Source organism: Aquila chrysaetos, chromosome 22 (assembly GCF_900496995.4).
Source record: "Aquila chrysaetos chrysaetos chromosome 22, bAquChr1.4, whole genome shotgun sequence".
NCBI classification, from domain to species: Eukaryota; Metazoa; Chordata; class Aves; order Accipitriformes; family Accipitridae; genus Aquila; species Aquila chrysaetos.
Genome location: NC_044025.1, coordinates 20810496 through 20821954, shown reverse-complemented (window position 1 = coordinate 20821954; position 11459 = coordinate 20810496). Strand labels below are relative to the sequence as shown.

The following is an 11459-nucleotide window of genomic DNA, read 5'->3' as shown; positions in this document are numbered from 1 at the left end:
GCAGTTACTGGGTGAGGAGTGCCTGTTCCTTGAAAGGATCGAAGAAAACCATTACAACACGTACACCTCCAAAAAGCACGCAGATAAGAACTGGTTTGTAGGTCTGAAGAAGAACGGGAACAGCAAGCTGGGGCCGCGGACTCACTATGGCCAGAAGGCGATCCTCTTCCTCCCGCTGCCCGTCTCGGCCGACTAAGACCTGTCCTGGGAGCTCAGAGACAACCCGAACCCCAAAACCCAACTGCCGCCTCCTCCTTTTCCCTCACTGGCTCTCTTTTTGGCTAGTATGACAGAGCCAAACGTTAGAACTCCGAGCTTTAGGTAAATGCATTACCACAAATAGACGAAGCAGAGCTCCTCTGCCCTGCACGAAGCTTTGCAGAGATGAGGGGAAAAGCCCTGACCCCCCCACCAAGGTCCACTGTCATCCCCACCTCCCCCTGCCCTCCGCCGTCTGTCGGTGCATGCCGTGACCACGCTGCAGCTCCCAGGGACACACACAGACCTGCCCCGGCCAGGCATCCAGAAACGTGGCCAAGGGCACCCTAAGGACACCCTAGTTACCAGAGAAATGCACGCTTTTACTGTCCCCAGTCATTCTAAGGCTAAACCTCCCTGGATGCTCTGTATTAACATATTTATCCACCTAAGTACATAGCTTCTAATATGCCCTTCAAGCAATTTCAGACTGCGCCATCAGTCACGTTATCGAGTGCCAGCCTGGTTAAATGCTTGCCGATATTCTTGGCGTATTAAGCTAAACTAGCATCAGCCAAAAGCTCCAAGCCCTAGACATCCTAGCCTCCCTTACAACATGAATATTGCTGTATTTCATGCTAGTACCTGCCATATGTTATTTGTACTTATTTATTAAGTAAATATGTCTCTTCTACAGTCTGTTCATAAGTAATTCTAGGCACCGAAGCCCCTTGACGTTGTCCCAGTGAGGACAGGGCAGAGTGGGAATGACTAAGGTCTGAGGTTGAGGGTGTGATGGTGCAGCAGGAATGGGCTGCATGACGGTGGCAGTGCATCGCACTCCATTCCCAGGGGGCTTCCTCTAAATGGGCTCTAAATGGGCTAAATGGGGCTCCAAAAATGGCACTGGGGCCCCTCGGTGACTCCCAAACCCTCTGTGCAGCTGGATTTCTCCTCTCCTGGCACGAAGCAGATCTCCCGAGCAGTTGAAGAGCTGCTCCTGCCAGGCTCCTCTTCTCCATCCGCCTCGGGCACTTGCAGATGCCTACGGGGACGGGACACAACCTGCACGGGGGGGACAGCTCAGCCCGAGCACTGCTGGGGCAAAGTCCTGCTGAGTCAGCGCTTCTCTAATCGCTTCTTCCCGAGTGGCAAGTGCATTTTACCGTGCAGTGAGTTTCCTCATGTGTAGACTAGCCCAAAGACTCGAAGTAACCTTTTCTGGTGATATTGCATTAACAAATAAATTAGGAGTAGGTTTAACTCCATTGCACCCGTGTGACTTGTCACAGCCCGGCTGTGGCCGCGGGTGAGGTGTACGCAGAGACGTGGCCAGGGGTGCCACGGTCGATGGGATGGATTTGGCAGCCGAGGAAGCAAAAACGCAGGAGTCCTTCATTTATGCAAGGCTGGAGCTGCAGCAGTGCCGGGCAGCCCATTCTCCGGCATCGCGGCAGGGGGAACATTGCCAAAACTCATGTTCGGCTCAGTCCTCCTGGTGTTCTCGGATTGAGGTTTTGAGTTGTAAATAAAATATGCTGGTACAACAAAGTTTGATATGAAATACTGCAGCAGGCTACATTTGGTCTATAAATTAAGAGGCGTTTGAGTAAAAAAGTCTGAATCTCTCGAGGGGGGGGGGCGCTGAAAATGGAGCATGGTGCTTCTTCACCACAGGGATGAGCTTTGTGATGAGACACCAAAGCCAGACACTCCGGGGGCAGCACCCGAGCAGGGACACCCGATCGGGGACACCGGCCAAGGGAGCTGGGGGACCCTGTGCCACGGTGGGCAACGCAGCCTGGTCGGACGCTGCAGACGCCGCTCCCACCGCACGGAGGGATGGCCACAGCCCACACACTCTTTATTGTTTCTGCAATAATAATCCCAATTTTGCAATTCTAGTGAATGGGAAAAAAAATAATCTGGGGAGACAAGGACTTGCTGCAGTTCACACGGCTGAGGGATGAGGTGAACTTTATTTTCTCCTTTACCCTGGGCCACAAGCTGGGCTGGGGACAGGCAGAGAGCCATTGAGCCTCATGATTTCTAAACACTTCCCAATGCTTCCCTTCCTATAGTCCCGCCTGTTGGACCTGACTTTCCTTCTTCAGCAGAAAAGGGGGAAAAAAAAAAAGGCATTTAGGTACATAGCGTAACTTAAGGTAGTTAAACATTACATTGTTGAAATAGTGGTGTCAGTGGTGAAAAGTACTCCTGTTCAGTTTGGAAAACACGGGTAATCTAATTCATTTTACCTTTATTTTTGTATAATAGACCCTTGGAAACTGCAGAAGTATGTATTTGGTGGGAGCATTACAGCAGCTCAGCTGCTCTCTCCAGCTTTGCAAAGTGAAAATTTTCACTCAGAGGTGAGCTACACTGTGGATTTGAGAGCTGAACAATGGAGTTCACGTATCCGTACCAAACTTTCTGAAGAGGGAACACAAACAGCTTTCCTGTTTACACAACCTGAGGCTGAGCTCGGGCGCTGCCAGCCGTGCACAGCCTCCTCGTGTGCATGCATGCAGCACTTTCCGGGAATACCGAGACAAGGCCTGCAGCGTCTGCTAATTAGATATGGCAATCTATCTTTTTCCTGTCACTTGTGGTGCTGCCGGGATCCCTTCCCTGGTGGGCATCACCTCGCTGCTGTGGCTGCCGGAGGGTTTTCACAGACACACTTTGTTCCTGAGCAAACGCGGCCGGGGACGGTCATCCACCCCACAACCAGCAGCGCAGGGTTATCAATCATCTCATCCCGATGCGCAAATAACAAATGTGCTGACAGCCCCTGCCAGCCGACACGCTGAGCTTGAGGGGGGGAACCTGCGTTGGGCTGGGGTGACCTGCCCGGCCCCACGCGATGGAGGGACAGTCACTGACCGGCCTCTTTGATTCCAAAGTCCATGTTTCTGGCACAGCCCGGGGGCCTTTGCTCTGGAGAGCAGACCGAGTTCCCCCTCACAGCTTCATCCCGCCTGGGCTCCCCTGCTCACTTTTTCCATTCCTGCCATGGGGGACAGGGCCATGGGACAAGCGCTTCCCGCTCCCAGCAAACCCCAGATAAGCCATCTCTGCACGGGAGGGTGGAGTAAAAGGCATTATGCCTTGCATATTTCTGCAGCAGCAATTAGCCGCTAATTACTGCACTTTAGAATTGCTCTGCTAATTACTGTACTCCTGAACTTTTGCAGTTGCTGGCTCTGAAATCTTTTCCCCAGCACCGATAGCATCGCGGTTAATCGTCCTCCCAGGCAAACAGGGAGCTGGCGTGGGAACGGCGGAGCCGTGGCAGGGAAGGAGCGTGCGGCAGCTTCGGCAGCGCCGCAGCTGCAAAGCCCAGCGGTGCGGGGACCATCGCCCACCCATGGGCACCAGCCCTGACAGTGCCCAGCACCCTCCTTGCACCTACCCATTGCCACGGCCCTTCGGTGCTGTTTCTCATCTGGGGGAACCGCGTGGAAATCAAGTCGAAAGGCCATTTCTGCTCCTCCTGGAGAGCCGCGGGATGCCAGCTGCTTCTCTTGTCTTTAACATAGTGAAGTTTCCATGCAGCTGCCCACAGGGAGGTCAGAGGTATGGTCTTGCAGGTATTTACTACGTGCATACTGAATGCTTGAAGAAGTACAAATATCGATTTCCAGTTTTCACTTATAATCCCCAACAGCCCAAAAGGCACATTTTTACTGTATATACCAACTGAAGAAAGTAGAAAATAATGCTTGCAAAAAATCTACTCTGCACGGATGCCTCCCCCCCCCCCAAAAAAAAGCACAGGAGTAGGATAACTTTGGGGTTTTTTTTCAATATCACCATATCACAGGTAAGCTAGTGGGTTACCCCTAAACTGGCAAACACCTGTGATTGTTTTGCAGTGTTGAAGTATTTTACGCATCTAAGGACATGTAATATAACTCATACCAAGCGTACACGATCCCACTATAAAAGGTGACCAAGTAATGATTCATCAGCTCTGCTGCCACCACAAACCACGTGCACGCTTTTAATTACCTGAATGGTGAGGTAACACACACTCTGTCCGTTCTCAGTGAAGGCGGTTCAGGCCAATGGTGGGTGAGAAGCAGATGCACGGCTCCCTGCAACCCTTCAGCTGAGAAGGGATACCCCATGGGGGTAACATCATCCTCCTCATGTGTGCCCACATCCTCCACCTGCAGGGACACAGTTCCCTCAACAGGCTGAACCCCTCCCTCTCTACCTTTTGTGCTGCTACGAACGTGTAATTGCTTAATTGCAGTGGATAAGTGTTGAGAAGTTTGACATTTAAACCAGTACCTGGCCGTGTCCAGTAAGGACTGAATGTCTGCCCAAACCCTGGATTTAGGCCAACAAACTGCAGGAGAAAGGACAAGAGAAGGACCCAGCCACCGCCGATGTCCCTGGCACTGCTGCTCTTGCGGATCCAGCACCTGGGAAAGGCTGCAGACGATGTTCCAATGGCAAACACAAAGCTGGGCAAGACAGAGCGATGTGGATAGCCAAGGGCATCAACATCTTACTTAAATACTGTGGTCGCTTGCCCTGTGAAAGGCTGGGTTGTCACTCAAGTCAAAAACTGAATGAATGCATGACCAGGAGATGGTATAATTAAACTGGAAAGTTGGAAAGCGTAATGCCAGATTTAGCCATGCTGTCTTCCAGCACCTCATTAACAGCAGGGCATTCCTCTCGTTAGACTTCTGCCGCTCAGAAATTACCACCGCAGGTACACACTTGACGCCCAACTGGGGAAAAATGTCAACACTTTGTCTGAAAAATAATCCCTAAGGAAGCCACAGTAATTGCTTCAGACAGATGAACAAGCAAGGATGACATTACCCAGAGAAACCACGCTCGCTTTGGAGAGTTTTGTCCTCAGGGTGAGAGGTGAAGGGGGGGAAAAAAAAGATTTAAAAGATTCAATAAAATCATTACGCTTGAAGATCTTTCCCAGTAAGCATAGTGAGTGCAAGTGTGCTGCAAGAGGGTTTCTGGAGTATGTCGGAAGGAAGGAAAAGCAAGTGCTGCTGCATGAGAGGGTGAGCTTGGGAGGCACGGCTGGGCGGGGAAAGGACAGAGATGTTCAGATGCTCAGTTAAATTTACAGCATTCAAATCCAGAAGCAGCCAAGGGCACCCGATGGGCTAGATTTCAGCCTTTTTCAGCTACAACCCTGCACTGTCTCCTGGCAAATCTTGCCAGGATCCTGCAAGCGTCCACATCCTAAAGAAGTGGGAGGAGGAGGAGGTGCAGGGAAGGTAGGGTCCTATGTGATCCCACAACCCCTTCTCCTAGTGCTGAGCTCTGTGGCATCCACACACACAACTTTACCAGGGCTCTCCAAAGCCATATTTTTGCCTCCGTGCCTGTCAAACCTCTTGGGCTGAGGGCATCCCTGATAAACTCATTTCTTCCACAATTACCCAATCCAGAAGGTCTCAGACACGGGAAGAGCAATAAAGGGCCACGGATCCCGGCCAGGCTGTGCAGCGCAGGAGTTCGTCAGCTAAATCTAAAAATCTGCAGACATCTTAACAGACCGCAACCTCGACAACATGCCAGGCAGAGCCCCAGGCTGCAGAGCTCTCTGAATCTTGTCCGCTCCCTCCTTCTGTTTGGCTCAGGAGTCCTCTGCGGAGATTTAAAACCCGACTGCTAGTTCCTGTTAACTGTTTATCCTGCGCCAGGAAGAAGGGCATGAAAAGTCACACAAACTATTGCACTAGGAGAACTGAAGCTATTTTTTAAAAATATCGCACTTTACATTACATAAACAATTCTCTGACATGCTGCCACTCATTAGGGAAGAATGTAAATCTGGGCCTAACGGCTCCATATGCTCTGCATGTATGACATGAAAAGGCCCAAGAAAGGTAAAAGCTGGGTAGGGCTGGGCGGCACAGCCAGGTTTGGCTGCGAGGTATGCTAGAGGGTGGTGACACCTCTGCTTCGCAGGACAGATGGACTAGTGGTCCTTCAGTCCATCAGGAGCTCCCTTTAAAGGCAAGGCAGGCGTCCTGCCCACTGCTGCCTGCTCTTTGGGGACATTATTCCCGTAGGTGCCAGACCTTTTTTGACAGCTGAACCACTGTCTTCATGGCACTCCTTGAGCTTGTTACAGCACGGGCCCGCGGCAGCGTGGGACCCCAAGGACCGAGGGTCCGCAGAAGGGCTGCGCGAGCTCCCAGCCCGCAGCATGCAACCCACCCCGCACAGCCCCTGGAACCAGCTGCAGCACCCAGCAGTGGGTCCGGAGGAGAGCAGGACTGGCCCAGCGCACCCGTTATCGGGGACGGTTCGGCATCTTTGGCCGAGGAAGCGTGGCCAAGGCGAGCGGCAGGGCTGCTTCTCTTTCGTCTTCGGTTTTCCAGCGGGATCTGGCAGGAATAGGCAAGGACAAGCTGCGGGGGGGGGGGGGGGGGTGTGCACCAAAACATAAAGAACAGAAAAAAGCAAATTGCTCGGGGCCAGGCGCAGAGGAATTAGGCTTTTCCCTCTGCCAAACAAACCGCCTTCGGTGTCCCCATGTCGCGGGATGCCCAGGAGATGGCGATGCGGAGGCGTCGCTCTGCCGGGGACCGAGCGGGGGGACGGGGACCGGGAGGGAGCCGGGGCACCCCCCCCCCCAACCCCGCAGTGCCGGTGCCAGCGGGCAGACACCGAAGCGCCAACATCTGGATCGGCATCTGTCTGACAAATGGAGCCAGAGGGAGCTTAAAGGGGCCCGGGAAGCGGGGGGGGGAGCGCTGGCTCTCTGCCCCGCATCCCCCGGGGTGAGGGTACCTCGGGGTGCTGCTCCCACCGCGGGAAACCCCCGCTGCAGCCCCCTACCCCCCCATGGGACGAGGGCTGGCAAGGGACCCCCGTGGGGAGCGGGAAGGGGAGAGAGGGGTTACGCTCCCGGCCAGCCTGGAGGGAGGGTTTGATCCCAGGCAGAACTCTCATCCCGCAAAGTGGCTTCTCCTTCCTCTTCCTCTAACCCCGAGGGCTGCTTTGCCCATGAGACAGCGCTCAGCCCCGGCCCGAAAAGCCAAAACAACTGAAGCAAGGAAGCCTGAAATAATCTGTTATTAAGCTCTGGGAACTGATGGGAATCCAAGCAAAAGGAAAGCTTGGGTTTCTGCTGCTTTCCTGTGGTTGGCATTTTGGAAAGGCTGCCGGAGGACACACACGTCTTGGGTCGGGCGAGGCTGCGGGAGCCGTGGGACGGCGCGGTGGTGGGCGGCCAGGGCTGCAGGACACCACGATGCCATGGAGCATCGTCCCCTCGGAGGCTCCGGCAAGGACCGAGGGACCGCCGCAGCCATAGCCCGAGCCTGGCTCTTGGTGATGCTCATGCCTGCAGCTCTCCCTGGCACCGGGGTGCAGCAGCGCTGCCCGTGCCCCCCACCCTCCACGCACCCCATCCCCAGCACCCCCCCACTGCACCCCAGACCTCTCTCCCCACCATCCTCAGCCTTCCTTGTGTGCAGGTACCATGGGTCGTGCCAAACCATTTCATGACGTGCCAACCGAAATAAGCTCTTGGGACAGCAGATCTATTCCCATGTGTGCCGTGACTCCCGTTTTTAGAGCAGCACTCCCGAGCTATGGAGGGACTTGGTGTAAACCTCTGGTCAGGGTACTGGGACAGTGTAAATCAGTTAATTAAAGAGGAGAGAATTCCACAGTGAAGGCCACATTAGGAAGAATGGGGGAATTTGCAAGAGCAAGGTCTGGCAAACCTCCGCCTCGGAGCATTGCCACAGTTTGCGCAGGTTGGGCTGTTTCTAAGCACGTGCAGCAATTTGTTCTGGCTAGTGAGGGCGGCTTGTGGCAACCGCTAATCCCAGCTCTCGGGTCGAGCCCCTCAAGAGGAGGGAGAGGCCCTTGCTCACAGCACTCGCTTCTCCCGAGACACTGAGCATCAGGAAGCTGCAGCTTAAACCTCGGTGTAATCCCCACACAAAGAGGTGGTCACTGGTAATGGGTTTACCTGCTTAATTCTCCCGGCTGTTCCTGGCTCTCAGGGTTTTCCCTTCTCCACTAAATCGGTGCTGCAGGAAACTCTGCTTCCCACATTAAGCAGATTGTCTGCAACAGTACAGGCAAATGCATTTATCATGCTGAATTCCCGAGCCGTTACACTGCGGTGTTTCCGGGATATGAATCCTCCGTCGCTCACATCCTCCCCTGCTCCGTTTCCGGAGCTGGCCACGATGCATTTATCACCCAAGACACGGAGCATCTTCACCCCGTCTTCGCCCCCGAGTCTTTTCCCCTGGGACTATCTGCTGTCACCACCAAACACAACCCTGGTGCGCATGATGACCACCAAAACACCTCCCACCCCCACTGCCAGGGCTCGCCTCTGCCCCGCGCAGCCCCACGGCAGGGGGTCCTGGGTGGTGGGTACGCTCGGGACAAGCTCAAACCACTCCCCACCACCCCAAACCTACTGATTTCTCTGCAGAAATTATCTCAACATAGATTTCCTCCTTTTGCAGGACAGGAGCTGGGAAGGAGGGCAGGTGGGCACCCGCACCCACACGTACCAGAAGAGCCGACCTCTGCAATGTGCCTCATAAATAAAAGGGATTTCTAGATTCAAATTAGCAAATGTTGGCCTAATTCTGGAAGGAAAGGCTCTGTTACAGCACTGCTGGGCAGGACGCTGCTCCCGGCCATGCCTGTGCAGGGCTCCTGGGGAAGCAGAGCTCACACCACCGCATTTGCTATTTCAGATGCATCCGTGGCATCTGGGGAGCCCTGGCAGTGGGCTTCTCCTCCAGGCTGCCCTTCCTAAACCATTCAAATTGCATTTATCCTGCAGCTGATGTTCTTTCTTTTTTTCTTCTGAGATGCTAACAATTTCTGTGGATCCATCTGGATGTTATTAGAAAAACGTCTTGGGTCCACCGAGGCTGCTGGCAGCAGGCTCCTTCCTCGCTTCCCCTGTCCGGGACCCCTGAGGCCAAGGAGCCGACTCAGAGGAGCCGCAATGCCAGCATACGAAGAGCAGCAGGCAGTCCGGCTCAGGTGCTGGATCTATTGCCATTCCCAAAACGCACCCAGCCTCAGGAGCCACCACGTGCCTCAGTTCCCCCACTGCAAAAAGGAGCTAAATACCTCTCGAGGTGACACCAGTGAGATACCAGTGCCCTGGCAGAAGGAACGAGCCCCTGTGTCCTACCTGCCACACACACTCATTGCTCGGGGCTTTGGTGTTCCCAGAGCGCCCAGGCTCCAGCCTCAAGGAACCAGCGTGGCCTGATCCTGCGTCCCGGCCCGGCACAGCCGGCTCTGCCAGACCCGGAGCAACCGCGGAGCTCATGCCTTCCTCTCTTCGGCCACGGACCTGAGTAGTCACCTGCGACACAGAGGAAATGCCACGGTTATTGATAAACGCAGGGGCTCCTCGCTGCTGATTTCATCTCGCCACGAATGTCCCTCCCCAGCACGCCCACCTTCCTCTGCTTCTCTCCGCACTCCGGTCATTCAGTCCTTTTCCCTTTTTCTGTGACTTGCAATAGTCACCGTTTTCTTGCATGAAAACCCGATTCCCCGGGGCCGTAGCTGACAGCTTCCATCACTTGGGGTATGGTTTTATTTAGCCATTACAGCTACATCCTGAATGTGGCCATAAAGCACATTTATCCTTTATGACTGAACTCAGTGCCAAATGAGTCTCAGTTTACGGCTCGTGCTCCGTACACGGTGTTTACCGTGGGCTTTGCCGTGCCTGCGCCGACGCTAGCTGCCAACCGTAACTGGGAAATGCAGGGGAGTGAGATAGAGAGCGCAACTGGGGGGAGCAGCCTAAGCGTGGGGGCTGCCTTCCCCTCGCTGGGACCGCCTGCGCTCGGGACCACCGCGGCCGTGCCACGTGCTCCCTCCTGCTCCCACGCCGCCTGTGCCGAAACGCCGCCGGGTCCCCCGGAGAGGCACCGCCGATGCCCCGGGCAGGGGACCGTGCCACGCTGTTGCATCCCCCCGGTGCCACAACCGGTCCTGCTGCCGGTGGGCAAAGTCCGAGGGGTTCCCGGCGGGCAGCTCGGCTCCCCCGGCCGGCGCCATGTCGGCAGCCGCGGGAAGTGTTTCTCTGGAGAGATTAGGGAGGTAATCTGGAGAAAAACGTACCTGTTGGATAAGAGCCCGTGTCCAGATCTACACGCAAATGCTGGCGCACACAAGTCAAGCCTTTTGAAGGACAACTGCAGTTGCCAGCTTGTTGCATGTATTAAAAACACACCTTAAGCACAGGATAAATAAAGGAGGAAAATAATTTCCAGGCACAGCCATGAAAAGCTAACAACTCAGATAAATCAGGCTGCAAGGTTTTCACTCTTCAGAGAATAAGGCCCCAAGCTCAGGTCCAAACCCTCCTCTCCAAGGACAGTTCCAGCTTTCCAAAGCAAAACGAATCGCAACTCAAACCCATCTGAATCCAATCGCTGCTCACTCAGGCAGATCCATCCTTGTCACCAAGCACGGAAATTCAATATATGGGAAGAACTTGCAACAAAAAAATGAAATTCTGTTTATTTTCATAGCAGTAGGTTTGGCCTAAACCCTTTACTTTTGTAAAGAGAGTCAATAATCCTGCTGCTTCTTTTTTTACCTTCTTTTAATTACTCTTCTAAACTAAATGAAAGCCAACAGGAAGGCTGTGGGGCCCTATTACAGCATCTTTGGTGAGATGCATGCTATCCAAAGGTGCAATTCCAAAACAAGACACTACAGTAATGAATTATAATTAAAATACCTTTTTACCAATTTTACTCAGAGTCTGGACAGGTTTTCCCCAACTCCCCCCCCCCCCCCCCCCCAAAAAAAAAAATCATATTTTTTTCTAGCCAAACAACCTTTCTAAGCAAGAGCTTGAGAAGGGCTTCCTTAAGGAAGGCAGACTCCACCCTTACCATGCCTGCCCATATCAACACTCTGAAGAGAAGGAAAATGCGTACAGGCAACTCGGGTTTCCCCATGCAGATTCCTCCATATGCCAGGTGTAATCCAACGGGAGCAAGAAGAGAAATTTAGGAATGGGAAGTTTTGCAGGGTGCTTTTTGCAGAGAACAAACCAATAGACGGCACAGCTAGAAACACATTAACGGGGACGGTTCACAACCCCCAGCTGAGCAAGGCTGGGGGCTGCCAAGGGGAGAGCAAAGACGCTGCAGTCCTGCCTCCCAGTTCAGGAACTGGGAAACATTCCCCATATACAAGCAGATGTCAGCCACAACGGTGCTCAGCGTGGCCCAGGTAAAGAGGGAGGG

At 53.8% G+C, this 11459-nt stretch overlaps 1 protein-coding gene and 1 long non-coding RNA gene across 7 annotated transcripts in view; one reads left to right on the top strand and one right to left on the bottom strand.

Annotated features, from left to right (window-relative positions):
- Window positions 1-894, top strand: part of FGF1 (fibroblast growth factor 1) — a 31822-nt gene extending 30928 nt beyond the window's left edge. For 5 of the 6 annotated variants that reach the window (XM_029997807.2, XM_029997806.2, XM_029997804.2 and 2 more), the window contains one exon: window positions 2-894. In XM_029997807.2, coding sequence (XP_029853667.1) covers window positions 2-196 — 195 coding nt within the window. In that variant the 3' untranslated portion in view covers window positions 197-894. The remainder of the gene's footprint in view (window position 1) is intronic. The other variant, XM_029997808.2, reaches the window with a different exon arrangement.
- Window positions 895-6449: 5555 nt separating this feature from the next.
- On the bottom strand, window positions 6450-10100 carry LOC115334056. Its single transcript, XR_003921022.1, has 3 exons — window positions 9374-10100; window positions 8177-8274; window positions 6450-6578 (listed from the first exon to the last, which is right to left on the bottom strand). It is a non-coding gene; the product is annotated as an uncharacterized LOC115334056 (long non-coding RNA).
- Between the last annotated feature and the right edge of the window lie 1359 nt (window positions 10101-11459).